This window comes from Desmodus rotundus, chromosome 4 (genome assembly GCF_022682495.2).
Source record: "Desmodus rotundus isolate HL8 chromosome 4, HLdesRot8A.1, whole genome shotgun sequence".
Lineage (NCBI taxonomy): Eukaryota > Metazoa > Chordata > Mammalia > Chiroptera > Phyllostomidae > Desmodus > Desmodus rotundus.
This window is the reverse complement of record NC_071390.1, coordinates 109280144-109301248: the sequence shown is the minus strand read 5'-3', so window position 1 is coordinate 109301248 and position 21105 is coordinate 109280144. Positions and strand designations below refer to the sequence as shown.

Genomic DNA, 21105 nt, shown 5'->3' with positions numbered 1-21105 from the left:
GTGTGGAGGGTCTTGGGCATGGGGTCTCCCCCAGAGACCATCAGATCTTTGAGGGCCAAGACCATAACTTCTAAGTGTCCTGCAAATCACCAGACTTTGAGAATTTAACAAATACAGGAAGCCATTAACTAACAACTGAAAATGAGAACATCCTCATCTTCATCCTTAAGGTTTTAACTGCAGGATGTGCCCGGGGTGGCAGCCACTTAGACCCTGAAAAGGGCCTATCATTCCCTCCCTGGAGCATTTGAAAAGCCCAAGAGATAAATGTAGACCCCAGGGCTTCTTGAAAGGAGGATATAAAGCATTCAAAAGTCAATGCCTGAGTGGGATACCCCTCGTGTCCTGAGCTGTGATCATCCTCTAAGCCCGGGCAGTTTTCTGTGGGTGAGGTGAAGCAACAGAGAGGCGTCCAGCAGTCACACCACTCAGTACCTGATGACATTCATTTTTCTAATCTAGGCTAACTACCACATTCTTGGTGTTGGTGCAGAAAGAAACAGACCAACCCACTCCTTGCTTCTTTTTAACTCTTGATTTGGCCATGCTAAGGCAAACAAATCGTGCTGACCCTGCAGTTTCGAGACCTCGCCCTCTACCCAGGCTCCACCCCTCAGCCCCTGGGGGGGCGGAGCGCCAGTGGAGGGGGGGGGGCAAGGTGAGGGCGGGATCAGGGGCAGTGCGGCGAGCGGAGGGGAACGCCCCGGGGGGCTGGACGTCTAGGGCAGGGTGCGGGATGAGGGGGTTAAGGCCAGCAGTCTAGGGCGGAGTTGGGGGGTGGAGGAACAGGGGCAGGGCTCCCGGCTCCCGGCCAGGGGGCGCGGCACTGGGCCGGGCGAGGGGGCTGGACTGCGGAGGACTCCAGGGGTTGGAGAGGCTGGGCGGCGGAGGAGGGGTCTGGCTGGGGAGAGCCCCGAGGAGGACTAAGGACTGGGAGCTCCAACCGTTTCTGCGCGGAGTGTCCGCCACCTCCGGGCGTCCGTCTTCGGGGTGCTTCTTTGGCCGCTATGGCCGCCGTCGCCGGCTTCCGGGCTTTCGGGTCAAAGGTACCCGACTGGCTGCAGCGCGGCCCGTGGGCTCCGCTCGCCGCCGGCTTCTGTAGCAGGGGGCCGCCCGCGGCCGGTCAGTCGGAGCCTGGGCAGCGACCCACCAGCGCGCGGCAGCAAGACGGCATCAGGTCAGCGGCCGGCCGAGGGCGCCCTGGCCCTCCGGAAGCGGCCTGCGCCCGCGGGCGTGTGGGGCCGTTCCCGGGTGGGGCGGACTGGCGGGGACACGGGGAGAGAGACGGGCAGAGTAGGAGGCCAGACCCCGCGCCGCGCCACCCCACGCGGAGCCCAACGAGGGCTCTGTTAGTGGTCAGCGCCCCTCCGTGTTGCCTGCCCCCGCCCCGCCCCCATCATCCGTCACTGCGCAGTCCGGCCCGCGGTAGTCCAGCCGAGAAGAACAGTGGAAGTAGTGCTTAAAGAGGTCACTTGCCCGGGCTCAGTCGCGTTTGGGACCCTACAGGACACACCTGAGGATTCCAAGTGGGACTGCCCCACACTCCCCCTAAACTAGTGCAACGGGGCCGAGTTGTATTGGACTCTCACGCTCAGTGTGGGCAGTTCTGCTGGTGGCCCATTGCTGCCGTGGCCTTTGAGACACCCCTTTACTAGAGGGTTCTGTGCCTCACGAACCTGATCTGGCTCCAAAGCTATGTTAGGCCTAGCAGAGCTTCTCCTTGGCCCTTACCCAGAAGTGCCAGGAAAATAAATAGGATGAAGGACACAACGTACTGAGCAGTGACCTTTGGCTCAACAACCCCAAAACCATTAAAACCATACCTGTGTACACAACTGGACAATGAAGTAAAGGTTGAAGGGCCCCAAGCCCCATCTGGGCCTCATCCTGACTTTTGCCTGGACAGTCAGGGGCCAGCAGAAGGCCCATGTAGCATTCGAAGTATTTAAAAGTTACAAATCAAACTAACTACTAAACATGTTTTCTTCTCCTGCCCTGACAAGTAGGCCTTCGTAAAACCTCCAAGGCCATGTTTGAATTTACAGCCCTCAGGCTCCTAGGAGTCCTGTCTGAGAGAGCCAGTGGACAGCCAAGTCACTGGCCTAGTTTTGGTGTTTTGTTTTGTTTTTCTTCCCAGCCTCCGCTCACCCCCTCCTACCTCTTCACCTCTCCTTTCTTCCAGGGGCTTGGCTCATAGGTCTGCAGATACCCCGTCCACATGCCCATATTCTGCCCTCTCACCCCTATAGACTACTCCTTTTGGTCACCCTGGGGCCTAGGGATGCCCACTGCACAGCCAGGGAACTCCAGGGTTTCAGGTAACTGCAGCAGGGTTTGGAGGGAGGAGGTGATTCCACGTGAGCACATCCCATTATCCTAGTGGTCCCCTGCTCACTTGGACGGGCACAGCTGGAAGAGGGCAAATCTGGGTCCATCTGGTCAGGAGCCTGATTTGTGGCATAGCAGCCAAATGACAAAAGGAGGCCTGGTGGAGTTCTCCAGAGTCAAACATGAATCAGAAAGAGAGAAAATTAGAACAACCTATCATCAATTCTGGGACTCATTCAGTAGGAAGGGAGCCCCCAAATCCAACAACTCAGTCAAGCTTCGAGTGCCCTGTTTCAAGGCTGCTTCTCTCAGCAGCACCACTGTCATGGAGGGAGGGCCAGCTCTGAACTGGGTACTGCTCTAGGCACAGGAGGGAGCTCTGAAAATGACTAGCATTTAGAGGTTAGCAGAAGGCTAGGAGCCTATGGAAGTAGAGAAGGGCCAAAAAGCCTGGAGAAGAGGAATGTGTTTCCAGAAGGAGAACATAATACAAATGGCCCCTGGATTTGGTTTAGACAACTGGGAGCTGCTAAGTGAGAATGGTTTTGCTGGAGTGGCAGGAACAGAAGCCTGGTTATACTGGGTTGAAAAGGGAATTCAGCAACTTCGAGCACTTGACAGGGCGTGTTACACACAAGCCAAAGGATTAATGGGATGCACGTGCACAGACACTGCCGTGCAGCTCGGGCATTTGGGGGCTGGCGTCATTTTATATAATTTTGCCTGAGGCCTTAGAATTTAATTTAAACATATGTCATGGGTAGGATGGCAGCTTTTTAAGTCTGCTACAGCAAGCACACTCATTATTTTACTTGAAGGTTCATCAGCAGTTCTCTCGCCACCATCTCCCCTCACCCCCTTGCCCTATATAGGTTTCGACGTCTATCAGCATATCAGCTGCAAGTCATTTTTGTACTTAGGAGACAGTATGTCTATGAGAAACAATGATGAATATCTCGGCCACCTGAATGTGGCAGCAAAACGGAAATGATATTCCCAAGAAAATGGTATTGCACTGAAATTCAGTTGCCAAAGTGGCACAGGAGGCTATTTATGGAGAATCCAAGCTGACATAGCAGTAGGAATATCAGATTTGGAAAAGAATGAGGAAGGTGGAAAACGTGGATGGAGGCTGATGGGAAATACATAAAATATATAACAATCTGCTTACTGTCGCCACTTGTTCCGTATAACAGCAAAAATAAGACTTCTATGTATAGGCGGTAAGAAGATGATACATGTTATTGTAATCAGCATACTTAAAATAGCAATCAGGCCTTTGAATACTAGCTTCTAGTGAGATGACATGTCCAAAAGAGCCCCGTTGCTGTACAGTTCTGTCCTTTTGTTCTTCACCAATCATTCCATTCTCGAACAGCATGAATTACTGTGCAGAATTACAGGTTGCCACTGTAAGAGATGGAAAAATGTCGTCATGTGTGAATGGGCAGCTGCACCGTGGCTGTCACGGGGTGGGTGAGAGGAGATCGGGGGCAGATTTTATTCTTGGCTCTTCTGATATTTTTTCCAAAGGACAACGGGGAGAAGGACTGTGTGTCAGATTCCTCTGGCTCCTGCTGCTGTCTTACAAACTGTGCAGCCTCAGTGTGTGTGGCAAGGATTTTTGGAACGACTCTGACTTGCCCTTTCAGTGAGGCGGCAGTAATGTTTCTGACAGCAAACCTGGAGAAAAAGAGAAACAAATCAAGGGGAGAGGGAGACAACCCAGCCTGCATTTCAGGAAGTTTCCTTGTTTTGACTTAGCTGTAACTCCAGAGAGTTGACAGACCATCTCAATTGCCTCTAAGCACCAGCAGTTCTCTTTTCTAGTATTTTAAAAATAGCTCCAAGATTAGAAAGGAATTGTAGGGGTCCCCGCTTGTTTTGATTGGTGCATGACCCAGTAATTATAAAATGTTCTTCGCAGGAACATTGTCTTGAGCAATCCAAAGAAGAGAAACGCGCTGTCACTGGCAATGCTGAAATCGCTACGAAGTGACATTCTTCACGAAGCTGAAAGTAAAGATCTGAAAGTCATTATCATTTCAGGTACTTATCTGATCTCCATCCTCAGGGCTCTTCAGTACCCAGCAGACTTTCCTCAGAATCTTTGGTTAACTGCAGCACTCCCTCACTTACAGGAGAATTGTTTGGAAGCTCCTTTACAAGAACATTAATTATAAAAAACTCTTGAGGATGGGGTATAAGGGGGACAAATGATAATTGGAAAAAATACAATAAAAAAGAAAGACGATAACATGTTAAGCCCTATAAAAATTTACAAAGGCAGTATTCACTTAAAATATGTTGTAGAGATTAAGTGGCTTCTCACTGAATGTTGGTACACATGGTATTATTCGGTTACGGCAAAACAGCCATGAAATAAAGTAACGGTAAATATGGGAGGACAGTAAAAAGCTAAAACAATGCAAAAAAAAGAAACAGAAAAACACTTGAGTAGTGGGGGGCTATGCAACATTGCCGCACTTGGCTGTGCTGGTCTTCTCATCAAAATCAGATGATTGGTGCCCTCATGGACCTGATAAGATGGGTTTAATCACTGATCCTTCAGGTAACTACCACATCAGCGGGGACCAGGCTGCTCAGGCAGTTGGCTGGTTTGTCTTTACTATTCCTACCAAACTTTCCACCAATATCCGTAATCTTCAGTGGTGCCAAGAAGGGTGTCCTAGTTTGCTCATTTCTTTCCTTGTTCTTTTCCAGCAAAATTTTTTACTGAATTATCTAGTGATGATAGTGATGGTACAAATAATATCAGTGTCAGCATCTTAAAGCATTCACAGAAAAGTAAAATGGATGATGCTCTGTGATGTACTTCTTTCTGTTGTAGAAATTAAGGATCAGTATTTCTGGAGGCAGATACTCGGAATGTTACCTTCTTATCTGTGGTTGAATTTCAACTGTTTTATATGGCTAATGGAAAAGAAACAGGACAGATATTATTCATCAGCCATGAGGATGTTACCTGTAAGCTACAAAGGCAGTTAACTTCTGAATGACACAATTTCCTCACCTGTTTAAAGGAAATAATATTGCTTATCAAAAGAGCCACAACAAAAGGAAAATATGAGAAAGTGTTATCATCTTATCCATGGAGTTACATTTTGCTGTTATTAATCCCAGATCCCATGTGAAAAATAAAGGGGTTCCCTTCACACTCCGACCTTCCTGACTGCAAGCCTGACTGTATGGGTGGCCACTGGCTGCAGACTAAATGACAAGGATGCTGCCAAAGGCATGGTGCATTCTGATGAACCTACATAATTCAATACTTTCAGGCCAGACCAAAGTCCAAAACCAAAACTGTGTGCCTGGAGGGACAACTCTGAAAGAAGCCCATTCACCCTGGCTACTGAGCCCTCTCTGTGGTGTGATTGCATGTCTTGACTGGTTTCCACCACGGACCGTTTAAAGTACAGACACCTCACCTTGGACATCATCACAAAATACTGCCTATAGCTTTTCAAGTTAACTGGAATTATTCTTATCAAATCGGGCCATTAACTTTCTCTATGTGTCCACAGCTTCAATACAAGTGTTCATTAAAGTTACTCAGTAGACAAATAAGTGACCTTCCCAGCTCTGCTGTTTACACCTTTTTATTTTCTTATCTCAATTGGAAACATTTGCAGCTGAGGGGCCCGTATTTTCTTCGGGGCATGATTTAAAGGAACTGACAGATGAACGAGATCCGGAATATCATGCTGAAGTATTTCAAACCTGTTCTGAGGTAAGCCAGGAGGACAGTTGGCATTGCAAACCTGAAAATGATAATTATACACTTTAAAGATTGACTTAGGCTTCTAGTTTACAGGTAGGTTTTTATCTATGAGACCTAACCACTGTAGAACTACTGAAACCTCTGTGGTCATTGGTGAATCCTTCAATTGAGCACTGACCTATGAACTGACAGGTCGCCAGTTCAATTCCCAGTCAGGGCACATGTCTGGGCCAGGTCCCTGGTTGGGCGAGTGCAAGAAGCAACTGATGTTTCTTTCTCATATGGATGTTTCTCTCACTCTCTCTTCCTCCCTTCCCCCCTCTCTGCAAATAAATAAATAAAATCCTTTAAAAAATAAAATAAAATTCAGACTTAAAAAAATTATTTTCAAATGCTCCTTTCAACCAACTTTTATAATCACCACCTCCAGGTAGGAAAATTAACCTCTTCATTTTCACTTCCGTCTATTTAACCATATTAAGAAGGGAAACGGCCAACAGCTATAGAGGAGGAAAAACAAAAAGTTGAGATGATGTATAAATGTGTCCTCTCAACCCCTGGATAGTCAAAAATTAAATATAGAATCCAACTTCATGTAACACATTGATCATTTCAGGAGTATTTATTGAGTACCTTCTATGTGTATGGTACTTGCAAGATATTGAGGGAAATAGAAGGAAAAAAGTTTCCTACCAAACTGAAAATGGAAATCTAGTTGAGAAACAAGACATAGAAAACAGTTTCATAACTTGACCCTAAGGTAACAGCCTAATTTTCCACCTTTCATAGACTTATTCATTCATTTGGTCATTTATGATTCAACAAACAGGGAACAATACTTACTATGTAGCCAAGATAGAGGTGAGCAAGGGGAGGCAGGGACCGGAAGGTGATTAAGACACCTTCTTGACCGTTGTTTGTCATCCTCACCATTTCCCAGAAACCCTTCTGGGGATCAGATTATAGTTTTCTCACTTCACGGGAGGACAAACGGGAAAAATGATTGACTTGAGACTTCACAGAGAGGAGAAAGCAGGCAGAGCTAAGACTTAGGTCTTTTGTTTCACATTAGTGATTATGTAACAATCTGCTCCTGTGTTTGCCAAGGCTTGGTGCTTTAGAAGTTATTTTCCTATGAATACCCAGTATGTTTGACCACAATAGAAAACCATCAAAGATAACCAGTAGGCCCTTCCATCCTGCCAAGAGGACCTGCTTTTGTTACTCTGCTGTGGGATCTACATGAACTGGGATCCAAATGGGTTACCAAAAGGCCATGGGGAGCCAGAACTTCTTAGAGGATAAATACCAGATTTTTCTGGAAGCTTCCAATCCCTGGATGCTTCCGGCTCACCAAAAAAGACACAGTGCCTGAACAAGACCCAGCCCAGATGCAGTCACACAGGAGTGAAAGTGCATTGGTTTCTTTAACATTTTTGTTCTAAGAAAATCAAATTGTCAATAAATATGAGCACCATAGCTTGTGCAAGATTTCAATTTCCAAGTGTAATCGACAGGCAGAGTGGAACAGAATGCGCTAGATATTTCATGTTGGGTTCATGCATGAGAAAATTTGATTTCAGAAAGGAAGATAGTGCTGAATTAGCTTAGTATCTAAAATCTATAACAGATTCGTTATAGACCACAAGTACAGCATGATAGTCACTTATTAAAAATCAGGAATAGGGCAAATGGAGAATGAGAATAAATACTTGATTATGAAAGCGATAGCAACCTTTGTGATCTGACGTGGCAGCTTTCACTAGACACCTACCCTTGTCTGCCTTCCTTTATCCTGTGACGTTTGACAGGGGAAACCCCAGCCTAGGAGGAGATTCTTCTCTTTCTCCTCACACCCCACCACAGAAATGACAATGGGATAGGATGTCTGGCTTTTGGAAATATAATATGGAACCCTCAGCATTGCTGTCCAATGAGGCTAGGGCAGAGTAAAATTTATATCCATTTTGGAGTAGGCTGGATCCCCAAAGAGTACTTCATTCAGGAGGTAAAATAGAAGGAATAATCAATTCTTGACTATTAAGGGATCTATTATGTAGCTGCTTTATTCTCTGAATTGCTCTCTAAATTTACTTTTAAAATTTTCTAATTATAAAAGTAATAAATGCTTATAGAAAATTTTGGAAACCTAGAAAAATAAATGGAAAAAAAATACTGATACCATACCATGATCATACCACCAAAACTATAGTTAACAAAAATATTCACTACATTTCTTTTTAATCATTTTTCTACATGTACCTATTTGTCTGAATAATCATACATAGATATGATTACACTGTGTAATTGTATAATATTGAATGCTTACTATGTTCCGGATAATATCGTGAGTACTGTAGACATACTAATTTATGTAATTCTCCAGTTGTTAAAGTTGGTACTATTATTATACGCATTTTACAGATGTGAAGACTGAGGATTAGGCAGTGAGTGAGTAATAGGCTGGGCATCAAACCCCAGCAGCCCAGCTCCAGACCACTGCACAGGCCCAGACTATCATGCTGATATTTCTCTTGGAAAATTTAATTTTAATGAGAATATGGCATTCTGTGAAATAAATATAGTCTGGTTAATATAGCTACTTCCATATTTCTATATGTTCATATTATTTATTGTTTTTATTATACAGTGATGATTTGGTGAACATCTTTGTCCAGATAGCTTTTTATGCCTTCAGATTATTATTTGTTGGTACAATTTTTAGATTAAAGGTATGAGTATTTTTAATATTGTTGATATATACTGCATTACCTAAATATTTTGCCACCAGGAAGTTTGAAATCCTAGTTTTTTGTAGGTGACAAACAGGAGACAAACTGTTCAACTCTAATCACAGTCAGCTACTTCTCATAAGTAAAGTTCATTGGGTGACAGGTGACACCCAGAGCTAAAACAAAATTTTGTCTTTCTTTGCAGTTCTTGTGCGTCCTCCTTGTCACAGTAGCTCACTGTGAATGAGCTCTGTCACTGGCCATCCCCATTCTCACTAGAGTATGTGAACCCCATATCCATGGACAGTTTGGGGTATGGGTACATACAAGTGCATTCTTCTATAAAGAGGGGCACTAGCACTTAGATTCTCAGAGGTAACCCCCCAAAAAAGTCAAGACCCTCTACTATAGAATATAATGGGATATCCTTATAAATATAATTGGTTTTGTTATAATAAAACTGACAAATATCAAATGCTTATAAGGACAAAGGTAAGTTCCTTGGGCAAAATCAATGAAGGTCGTTTTTCTTTGAGTTGCCATCATGGAAAACAAGCCCAGAGGAAGCTCCTCTCTGCCTCTCCTCCTGCCCTGCCAGAGTTCAAAGAACAACCATTTATAAATTGAAGTTACCATAGCAACACAATCCTTGTAGAGTATCATGAAGAAATGGAGAAATAAACCAAATTATTTCATAAGCTGCAAAAACAAAGCTCTGGAGACTTAGGAGGGGCAGGGGTACGTGTGAGCAGGTTTGTGGCTGCCTCTCTGTGCCAGTGGCACTGTTTTAGGAATTTTGTTCATTTTGATGACAGCAGGGTGTTCCCCACCATTTTAATAGAATTGAGAGAATATCATGGTGGTAATTTGGGGAGTAATTACTAAAGAAACTGCCTTCCAGTCCCTTTTCCATTTTAATTTTTCAAGGACGTTAAAAATACCAGTTTCAGACTTTTAACACTAGAGCTCCACGCAGGCTCAGTGACAACAGAATCATTGTTCCCAGAGACAAAGTCAGCTGTGCCCCCCTGTGGGGGTGCTTGGGAAGCAGTTGGAGAGGAGGGGACTGTAACCTTGAAGAGGCCAGGGCTAGGGGTTGGACAGATGCGGGTTCAGACGCCACAGCGCCACTTGGGATCTTGGATCTTGTCACCTGAGTCTGGCTCCTCCTGCTCAGAACCTTGTGTCCTGGTTGCAACACAGTGTTCCTTCCCCATGGGGTTCTCAGGACTTAAACGGCACAGTCTGTTTCATAGTCAGTATTCAGTGCAAGTTAGTTCTCTTTGTGCCTTCTTTTGTCCTTAAAAAAAAAAAAAGAATCTGATACACTAGTGGATGTGAAAAGGCTCTGAAAACAGGAAAGGCATATGAAATAAACATTAATGTTGCACCTCCCGCTTACATGGATGTGTACTGGGTGTGTTTGCCCCTCCAGGTCATGATGCTGATCCAGAATCACCCCGTCCCCGTGATTGCCATGGTGAACGGCTTGGCCACTGCTGCTGGGTGTCAGCTGGTTGCCAGCTGTGACATTGCTGTGGCCAGTGACAAATCCTCGTTTGCCACTCCAGGTGTGAACATCGGGCTCTTCTGCTCCACCCCTGGCGTGGCCTTGGCGAGAGCAATGCCAAGAAAGGTAATTTGACCCCCTGAAGCCCCCCTATCCAGTTGTAACCCTCCAGTGCGTATGAGGGTTAGCTCTAGAATTTGCTTGTTAAAGTAGCATTTGAACAGGATGTCCTGCACCAAGCACAGCTAGCTGGGTGTGCCACAATGTCCCTTCTAACAGCTTGCGTGGGGGATGGAGTATGCAACTTCTCGCAAAGCGCTTCACTTTGTAAATCGTGCATTCCACTCTTGCCTGCCCCTCGATATGGACTAGTTAGGTTTTTGGATTTTTTTTTGTTTGTTTTCATAAATGAACACATTTTTTTGTAATCTTATTTGAAATGCAGCTGAGACTCAGTTTTGTTGCCCTGAAACATTGCCCATGAGCTGTACTAGCATGGGGACACACGCCAGTAGCCGGAGGTCAGGATACAGCATTGCTGACGTATTGTGTGCCGACAGTCTGTCTGTTCTACGAAGGACAGAAAGTCACTGCCGGACTGAGTGTGTCAGCTTTGTGATGGCTGTGTTTCAGGAGTGTGAACAGCCTGCGCCTTGTGTGTTGAAGCTGCCCCAGGAGCACATTGTAAAAGTTGTTTTGTCATTGCTAACTAAAGTGAAATCCATTTCTTTACAAAGCTTTCCCCCTTCCTGTAACTCATAAAATAATATTTACCAAACTTATAAAAACCAGTGGGTTCCTTGTTCTAGAAAAAGTACATACTCATTCTCAATTGGAAATCTGTTTAAAAAATGGGGTGGGGGAGTGTCGTATACCATAGCAAGTAGGAAACTAAATTGAGTTCTAGAATATCCATGTCAGCATCTGCTACAAAAATTAGCCGTTGCTCACATGCCTGAGGCACAAAAGAAAAGAGACTCAAGGGAAATCAAGCCCCAGGACGAAGACATTTAGAGAAGCACTCCTTTCTTTCATGGTGCTTCCTCATTAGCTTTTACAGAGGCGTGTGTTTTGAGGACATTCTCAATGCATATACCTACAAGCGCACACACATGAAAACTGGCTGAACGTGGGCTCTGCAACTGCAGATAGTGGCCTGTCAAACGGAGCTGGCTGAAACGTCCTCGGCCCAAGGGGTGTTTTGATCCTGCCAGGATACACATTTACCTTAAATGTGTGTGTGTATGTGTGCATATGTATATATGTACACATATATGTATGTATATAAAGTCCCTACTTTGTGCCAGTACATTAAAATGCATTCATTACAAACATGTGGTCAGAGCTTATTAATAAACCATCTTATAATTGTGCAAATCATATCATGAGGCCTTGTGCATAGTAAAAGGTAGTTGCCTGCTTAGCCTACCTGCATGCAGCTGTTCAACACCCAACATTCTGGAAGGTTCCATGTTAAGGCATTTGAAACCTTTAAGTCATGATTGTCTTGCTCTGGATGGAGTAGCTCGGTTGGAGCATCGTCCCATAAACTGAAAGGTCATGGGTTCAATTCCTGGTCAGCATACATGCCTAGGTTTCGGGTTCAGTCCCCAGTCCAGGTGTGTACAGGAGGCAACCCATTGGTGTTTCTCTCTCATCGGTTTCTCTGTCTCTCCCCCTTCATCTCTCTCTCGAATCAATGGATGCATCTCTGGGTGAGGATTAAAAAAATAATAATTATATGTACAAAATACATATATAGTATATATAAATCATGATCGCCCTACTGACAGGATAAGAATCCATTCTTTCTTAAACTTTTAAAAACAAGGCTTATAATTGACTCCTAAAAACTTCAACATTATATCATATTTGTCAAATTTTATTTTTTTTAAGATTTTTAAATTTATTTTTAGAAAGGGTAAGGGAGAGAGAAAGAAAGGGAGAGAGATATCGATGTGGAACCCGTGACCTTTCAGTTCACAGGCTGGCTCTCAATCCAGAGCCACACCAGCCAGGACACATATTTGTCAAGTTTTAAGTTAGTTTTTGAGAAGAAAGAGAGGGAAAATGTGACAAAAACAGGATATAAGTTCCCAGGAATTCCAGTTATTCTCAGAACCACGCTGCATAATTGTCCAGCATGAGAGATTAAAGGGCAGGATGTTGTAAGACCACAGCAACTTTTTCTTCCCACAGAAAGTTCTGGCAGTGCCAGGGCCACCCCGAAGACGGGCAAAGAATCTCCCATCTTGTCCCACACGGATCCCTGATCTGCGCTCCTGTTCCGATCCCCCAGAGGCCTTTGACTCTCTAGAGCCAGTTGTAGCATTCTTGTTTGGAAGTCTCCAGGGTTTTTTCCTAGTCAGCCGTCTAAAAGTGGTTCAGCGTTGTAATACAGCAGTCCCCAACCTTTTTGCACCAGGGACCGGTTTCATGGAAGACAATTTTTCCACAGAGCAGGGTCAGGGGGATGGTTCAAGGATGATTCAAGCCCATTACATTCCAGCTCACTTCCTGCTGTGCAGCCTGGTTCCTAAAGACCACGGACCAGTACAGGGGTTTGGGGGCCCCTGTATAGAAGTCCTTGCATGTAGGGCTCATTAATGTTGGCCTATTTAGAGGCATGAAGCAGAGAGATAGTTTCAGGTCAATACTAATGAGCTGAACTTGCAGTACTGATCAGGGGGATTTAGTGGGATGAAAGGCCTGTTGGCATCTAAGGCCTTTGCCAGGTTTCTGGACTGCAGATCTCACCTGGGATCCCACCCTTTAGGAGGGAAACTGGGGATTCACAAAAATCTAAGCCTGAACAAGGCACACCAACCTGTCCTCATTGCATGATTCACCCACAGGAACACATTCATACACAGGCCTGTCGACTGTGTGTGGGTATTGGGCACATGTCCCCATACACATCCACAGGGAAGCAAGCAGGTGCTTTTGTAAACTGGCCTAGTTGGGGAAGTTCAGCCCTTTTGTTGCAGGCTGAGGCCACATGTGTGGTCACCAGCACCCTCTGCTGGTCACTTTGGGAAACTGCTCAGCTGTGCCCCAGACAGCAGGCTGCATGGGAGCAGGAACAATGATATAGATAGAGCTCTTGTGTTCAAGCCAGACTGAGCCTGGGCATGAATAACATTTCACGTTTGTAAAGTGTTCCTCTCCTCTGGTGTGAGTTAAATAATTCATCTTCATTGCACCATGTAAACAACCTGCCTGGTGCACAGCTCCCTGCCCCTATCAGAGCTGGCCTTCTTCAGAAATGAGCCAGTGCCCCACGCTGTTAGCATCATAGGACAGTGCATGAAAGGTCCAAACCCTCTCATCCCAAATGGTGCACTGCTGTAGGAACACGTGCTTCCATCTGTTTACCCATGATAACATGTGTATTTGTGGAATGTGATTTCTCAATTTAATTAGAACAGAGTAGAACTTTGAAGCTAGAAAGAGTGTTAAGGCATTGTATCTCAGCTGGTGTGCAGTTCACCAGAGAGCCTGGAAAAATGCAGGGTCTCAGGCCCACCTAGACTTAATGCACCAAAATCTGCACTCTAACAGTCATTTGTGGGGCCATCAGAGTTGAGATGTGGGCTCAGCACCTTGAGACCAAGTAGCTCAACACCCTAACTTACTTCTCAGGTTTCCCAGCCAATTGAATTAGCCCCATGATCCATCAGCTTCTTTGTTCTCTGAGTCCTCCAGCATCGCAGCCCCTGATACTGGCACACCACTGCCACCAAATGGTTCTTGTCAGGTGGGACTGGAGGGGACCTGGAAGGCTCCTCTGCTTTAAATAATCACCCCCTTTCAGGGGCCACAATTCCTAAAACACAACATTAGAGATTCACACAAATTTACAGCTGGAACAAGCATGTGAATCATAGCCACTGCACTTATTAAGTGCCTACTGAGTGCCCAGCACTGCATTATAAGCGATACATATACTTTCTCTAATCTTCACAATTCTGCCAGTGGATGGTAGTCTCGCTCCTGTTTTTCAGATAAGGAAACAGACTCAGAGCGGGGTAAATTGTTCCCTTAAGGTCTGTGGTTAGCAAGTGGCCTCAGGGACATCCGGACACAAGTCCCACTACCTAGGGAGTGAGCCTTGGCCACCAGTCCTTTTTGTGGTTTTTAATGTAAATAGCAGGAGGAGGAAGTGTTAAGTCACCAGCTTGTTAGGAGGACCCAAGAAGTGCCCCCTAAAAGGCAATAAGAGTTGGTTTAGGGAATAGGAGGTATTTTCTTCTCTCACACCTGAAGTTTCAGGGGCCCACTACACAGAAACTTAAATAGCAAGTAAACGTTGTGCTGATGAGCTATAATCAGTAGGCTTTCTTTTCTTAGGGAATGCCATTCCATTACCTAATCTGCCTGGGTGAAGTTCCCGTAAATCAACATTGTGCTAAACATTATCACCCCACTAGATGGGTGAGGAAACTGAGGCCCAGAGAGAAGCATGAACTAGGTGGGGGTGACTTAGAAGGCTGAAGGTAGGCCAGGAACTCAGTCCAGGCCTGACCCTGCTCCAGTCCAAACTTCTTTCATGAGCAGTTTTAATACCATTAGGACCTGTTTGGTCTTCTGGACAGAGGGAGAGGTGCCAGGATAGCAGAAGCATAATCTAGTCTCATGATTTAAAAAGCCATCTAAATCGGTGGTTTTAAACTGGGAGCAATATTGGCCCTGGGGACATTTGGCAATGCCTGGAGCCATTTCTGATCATCAGAAGTTGGGGGGGGGGGATTCTACTGGCACCCAGTGGATAGAGGCCAGAGATGCTACTATGCACAGAATGTTATCCACATGACAACCCAGACAACATTATCTGGTCCAAAATGTACAATGGCACTGACACTGAGAAACCATGGTCTAAATGCTCTCTCACCTGAAGTTTCAGGGGCCCTCTACATAGAAACTTAAACAGCAATTAAAGGTTGTGATGATGCCCTATGTCTTATATATAGTTTAAGCTATGCCCATTATCTCTCACTGCATAACCACCCACGGCTATTGGCTCAAAACAACAGTAATTTGTTCAGCTCATATGTCTGTAATTTGGACAGGGCTCTGGGCTCAGTGAAGAAAGCTGATCTCTGCTCCACAATGTCTGTGGCCTCAGCTGGGAAGACTTTTAAATTGGGGGAGTGAAAGCTGGCGGCAGTCAGCGTCAGGCTTGTTCACTCATGCTTCTCCGCAGGGAACTCAGAGGGGACACTTAGCGCAGCCTCTCGGTGTGGCTTGGGCTTCCTCAGAGCAAGGCAACTGGTTCTCAGGCTGAGCTGACAAGGGAAAGAGTCACATGGAGACAGTTATTAACTTTTCTTTTTTTAATCCTCAGCCAAGGATATGTTTATTGATTTTAGAAAGAGAGGAAGGATGGTGGGGAGGGAGAGGGAGAAAGAGAGAGGGGAGAAACATCGATGTGAGAAAGAAACATTGATAGGTTGCCTCCTGTCTGCATCTCAGCCTAGGTATTGAACCCGCAACCTAGGTATGTGCCCTAACGAAGAATCAAACCCCCAACCTTTAGGTGTACTGGACAAAGCTCCAATCAACCGAGCCAACCTGCGGGGCAAGCAGTGTCACCTTTTGACCTAGCCTCCAAAGAACTACAGTGTCACTTCTTTCTACTGCGTTTGCCTTCATCCAGTCATTCATTAAATCATTCATCGATAAATATTTAGTAGGTTGCCTGCTATATGCAAGGCACTCTTTTTGTGCTGGAGATACAGAAATGAACAGAAGAATAAAAAGAAAAATCTCTGCCCTCGTTGGGTTTACCTGCCAGAATGGAGATAATACAATAAACAAATAAGTGTGTAAAGTATATAGTTAAATGATAAAGGTACAAAGGATTAAAGTACAGTCAGAAGGGGGTAATGCTGAGGTTGGATTTGCAGTTGTAATAGGGTGGTCATGGAGGACCACACTGATGAGGTGACATGTGAGCAGAGACCTGGAAGAAATGAGGGAACGAGCCATGAATGAGGACATCTGGGGACAGAGCACTGCAGGCCAGGGAATGGCAAGTACAGGGACTGAGGTGACCACACGCCTGGCATGTTCAAAGCACAGCAAAGACGCCAGCCCAGCTGCAGGAGGGAGCAAGGGGAGAGGCAGTGGAGAGGCTCTGTGTTTCTTGTGCACCTGGAAAGCCTTCTGTTAAATCATAAATCTGAGTTTCAAGAAGCTGAGCTTTGTAGAGTTACAGAATGGAAGCACAATACGTGGCCGGCAGTAGAGCCAAGGAAACTGGAGAGAGTGAGGAAGGTGTACCCCCTTTCTGCAAGCCTTGGAAACCTGTGGGGAGAGGACGATGGAAAGAAAGCATCCTCTTCTTATAAGTTAAAATCATGCTAGGACCCCCCAATCTGTTCTTGGAAGGCATTTCCTTTCACTCCTCCTCCTTTGGGAGATGAGGCTGCTCTTTCAAATTAGACTGAGGTGGTGGCTTCTCTGACCATGCCCTTCCTTCTGGAAAGCAACCACTGCACCGTTTTGTGGGAGGCCATGGGCCTTGCTGCCAAGGCGTTTTTAGTTTCATCCTATCAGATGTGGCTCCTGGCCTGTGCTTGGCTCTTGAAAGAGGCAGCTCAAACCTCCTGCCTCTGCAGGGCTAGGAGCTCAGCTCTGGGGAAGGACCAGGGGACGCAGAGAGTCCTGCCCTCTCCTTGGTTCTGGAAAGATCATCTGTTCCTGACACCTGGGCCAAGGTTGTCAGGAAGTCAAGACACCAACTACCACAGCAGAATGAAGTGGAGAAGGTGGGACTTAGGTGGCAGTGGGTCAGAAGGAGTGTGCCTTAATAATTGCCCATGTTTCCTCCCGCAGGTTGCCTTAGAAATGCTTTTTACTGGGGATCCCATTTCTGCTCAGGAGGCCTTGCTCCATGGGCTGCTCAGCAGAGTAGTGCCAGAAGAGCAGCTGGAGGAAGAGACCATGAGAATTGCAAGAAAGATTGCCTCCTTGAGCCGTCCCGTGGTGTCTCTGGGCAAGGCCGCCTTCTACAAGCACCTGTGCCAGGACCTTAGAACGGCCTACCACCTCGCCTCCCAGACCATGGTGGACAACGTGGCCCTGCAGGATGGGCAGGAGGGAATCAAGGCCTTCATCCAGAAGAGAAAACCTGTCTGGTCATAATGAGCTGGCCATATTAGAGGACCGCCGTATTACAAGTGAGCCCCATAAGCAGCACTCAGGACACACCCTCCCCGACCTGATCCCCAACCACTGTGGCCTTGTGACGGTAATGGACAGACAGACTGCTTCTGTAACATCTGTAATGGTTTCACTGCGTGCTGTCTGTGTGATTCCATGGGGAAAGGATGAAGTGGAGAGACAAGGGAAGTGCTAATTTAAGGGTGTGAGCACCTGTGATGGGCCAGCTACAGTAGAAAGCCTGGAATTTGATACAATTCTTCATGGGACCTTAAGTGAGGGATCACCCTGACATGAGAGAAGGTGACGATAAAATGAGGTGTGAGAGAAGGATGCCAACATGCCTCTCTTGTCAGAAATGTCCCCTAAAGTGGAGGTTCTCCTGGTTGCCCCAGGCACCTGGACCATTTCAGATCTCCATGAGATACTCTATACACTGAACATCTTCTTGGTTCTATTGAGAAATAATCATGCCTATGGCTTTGGAATAATCTTACGTGAGTTTAAAAGATTAACTATTTAGAGAGACTAGTAATTTTGTCTTCTTAACCAGACTGTAAGCTATCTGAGGGAAAAAATCAACTAGTTCTTATTTTTTGTATACCCATACTGCGGACATACAGTAGGTGCCTGATGTTTCTGCAGTGAATGTCCTGGCCATTGGGGCTACTGTAAAACGGGGACCCTGGGCTGATCCTGAGGATAAAAACATCAAGAGACGCAGAACACACATCCAGTCCACTAGAAATCACCCGCTCCAGAACACACCTCCAAACTCTGCTCAGCTTCTAGTGAGAATCCACAGTAGCATCAGGAATAGAGTCCCCCAGCTGAACAAGAGCTTGGATTAGGACCTAAATATATTCCTTTCTGGTTTCTGGTTCATTGTGGCCCATGAGATGTTCTAATTTCTTGTCCTCAAGCTTGCCTACTTTATCTTACTTACCTAAGAGTAGAATTTGGCCCTAAGTGTGGTTAGTGCCTCAGCCAAGGCGAGAATGCGGCAGCTCTAACCAGTGGTGCTCGCTCAGGGCAGGCTTTTCTCCGTGCGGATGTCCCCTAATGTTTTCACGGCTTCCACGGAGATTGGCTTTTTTTTTTTCTTTGCCAGTTTAGAAAGGTAAAAACAATCTTTTCTTGGAAAGGAAGAGTTTGTTCTAAGAGTGCCCCTGCTGAGCAGGAAGACCAATAGAGCTACCACCTGCCAGGCACCTGGCACGTGGGACACTCCTTCAGTCCTCACCACCACGCACTGGAGCAGGTCCCACAACCACCTCCACCTCACACTTGAGTAGTTAGTTGAGGCCCACTGGGTCCCAGCTGACACTGGATAGAGTGAGGGTTCCAAACTCTACCTGCCTCATACGCCATGGGTGCACTTTCTCTTGGCCACTCTGCCTCACGGGGAGGCCAGCCCGAAGAAATGACTTTGCTGCTCCAGGGCAGCTCTCCAGCTGAAACAATAGACCAGGTACTCCTTGCTACAGAACTGGGCCAGTGCGCGAGGGTTTGAATTCTTGGCAGACCACTAACAGAGTTTTTACTCCAAAGGTAATAACAAGCTGGCTGCAGCTCTAAACTATGTCATGAAGGATGGAGCTGTCCTGGTTTGCTCGAAACGGCGCTGTCAGTGGGGCCCCTGCACCCTCTCCAGGTGACTGGTCTTGGTAGTCACTGTTCAGCAGTCACCACGTCATACAGTGTAGAGGAGAGGGTGTTACAAACTCTCTGGGCTTTAGAGAAAGTAACAAAGCTTTCTCACACATTTGGCAAATAAAAAGCAAAAGTTAACTCTCCACTGTCTATGTGAGCTACACAATACTCTCAAACCACGTAACCCCGGGGCCTCTGGGCTGCCTTCCCAGCCTGTGAGCTGATGTGCCCTCAGGGACTAGCTATACATCTATATAGTCTCCTGTGGGTAAAATCACCCAGAAAGAAAGTCTGCAACCCACTCTTTGATGTCACAGAATTCATCCTAAGGCTAATATAATTTGGGGCTAATTTGTATCTGCTTCCTTCCACTGAGACATGGAATGAAAATATTCTGATAACCACATGATGATTGCCTTCAGAAAGTCTAGTAGTTGGTCTTGCCCTGCACTATTTCACTTCTCAGGGAGCTGTGCTGAGCTCAGCCCGGCAGTGCAGGGGCTAGAAAGTCAGTGAAACCGGTGTCCACTCCTGCTCCCCCAGGAAAGGCACCGTTCCGAAGGCTGGCTCGAGCCCTGGAGAATATAAACTAAAGGAGTGAATGACTGACTAACTTTACACCAGAGAGCTCGGTGATACAAGGAGCCTAAGCTCCTGTCGGGCAGCCCTGTGCAGTCGCTCTTCCTGTCCCCCTGCCATCCAGGAGGTTCAGAGAAGTTAAGGCATTTGCCATGGTGGAGCCAGCATGTGGGCTTGGACCTGTGTGGTCTGAAGCCTGTGCTCCTGCCTCCCGCACTGTATTCCTCCCAGCTTAGTGAGATCACTGTTCCAGCCTGCAGAGGAAGGCACCAGTGTGCTCAGAGGAAGCTGGTCAGAAATAGCACAGCCCAGGCAACACAGTTTTTCTTACCAAAGAGGATTCGGGAAAAGCACGAATTTGAACACAAAGAGCGCCGAGTCCCAGGTTTGCCATCAGCGAGCTGTGTCACTGTGTGTAGGTGATAGAGCCTCTTTCGGCCCTCAGTTTCCCAGTCATAAAATGACACCACTGCACACTTCCTCTTAGTTCTGACATTCTGGGTTCTACAACATTGGGTTTGGAAACCTGCTGTGAACTTGAAACAAGAAGCTTTTGTTCAAAGAAAATGCTCTTTTGTGAATGGAGAACATGGGTGTGTTATTTTTGCATTGAAAACACCTGATTACATTTGAAAACAAATCCATCACAGAGGTTTTCAGGACACACCAGAATGCTCTGATGTCATGGCTAGGAAAACCCTACACCAGGCAGATGGCTACCTAATCTGGCAGCTGCCCTTACTTTTGTCTAGGTGCATTACTCAGCCAGCCTGCCTTCCTCTGAAAACCCACTACGCTAAGAGCAGCATTTCCAAGTGTGGCCCATGGATGATCGGGACTGGCCAAGTGCAAATTCCTGAGCTCCTTACCACACCTCTGAATCACAAATTCTGGTTATTAGGACCCAAAAATGTGCATTAAAAAAAAGATTTCCAAGTGATTCTGCTGCACACTGAAATGTGAGAACTGCCAGCTCAGGGTGGGAGTGACAGAGCTCTCCCTGGCAGTGTCTACATTGAAGCAGTGGGGCCTGTGTGATGAACGTGCCAGCAGTCACCCCGCTGGCCTCACAGGACCGTGAGGAGACGCAAGCACTCCCAGGACCCCCTTCAAATCCCACTTGGGCTGATCTCAGGGCCTTCCCCAGCCCTCGGTGCTCAAGCCATTGGAAGCCCCACCTCCTATCACATCAAACATCAATCAGAATACACCCGCATTCCACAGTAAATATAATTCTTAGTGTTAGGGAAGGAAATTGAGTGATTTGCTTTTAAACTTTTTAAAAAATCTTTTATTAATTAACAATGATTACTTCTAGGCAATCACCAAGAAGGCAAGAATTAAATTCAAGGTTATTGAAGTTGATGCCTTGTTAATAAAATATTAAATTTTAGTCA

General features: G+C 46.1%; 1 protein-coding gene across 2 annotated transcripts; it reads left to right on the top strand.

Annotated features, from left to right (window-relative positions):
• Positions 1–876: 876 nt before the first annotated feature.
• On the top strand, positions 877–21101 carry ECHDC3 (enoyl-CoA hydratase domain containing 3). 2 transcript variants are annotated; one of them, XM_053922777.2, is made up of 5 exons: positions 877–1177; positions 4256–4347; positions 5982–6079; positions 10238–10438; positions 17150–21101. In XM_053922777.2, the coding sequence occupies exons 1-5, from the start codon at positions 1008–1010 to the stop codon at positions 17456–17458; spliced, it is 870 nt and encodes a 289-aa protein (XP_053778752.1). In that variant the 5' UTR covers positions 877–1007; the 3' UTR covers positions 17459–21101. The 2 variants fall into 2 exon arrangements, with proteins under 2 accessions (XP_053778752.1, XP_053778753.1); XM_053922778.2 differs by having other exon boundaries at positions 4256–4377.
• Positions 21102–21105: the final 4 nt, after the last annotated feature.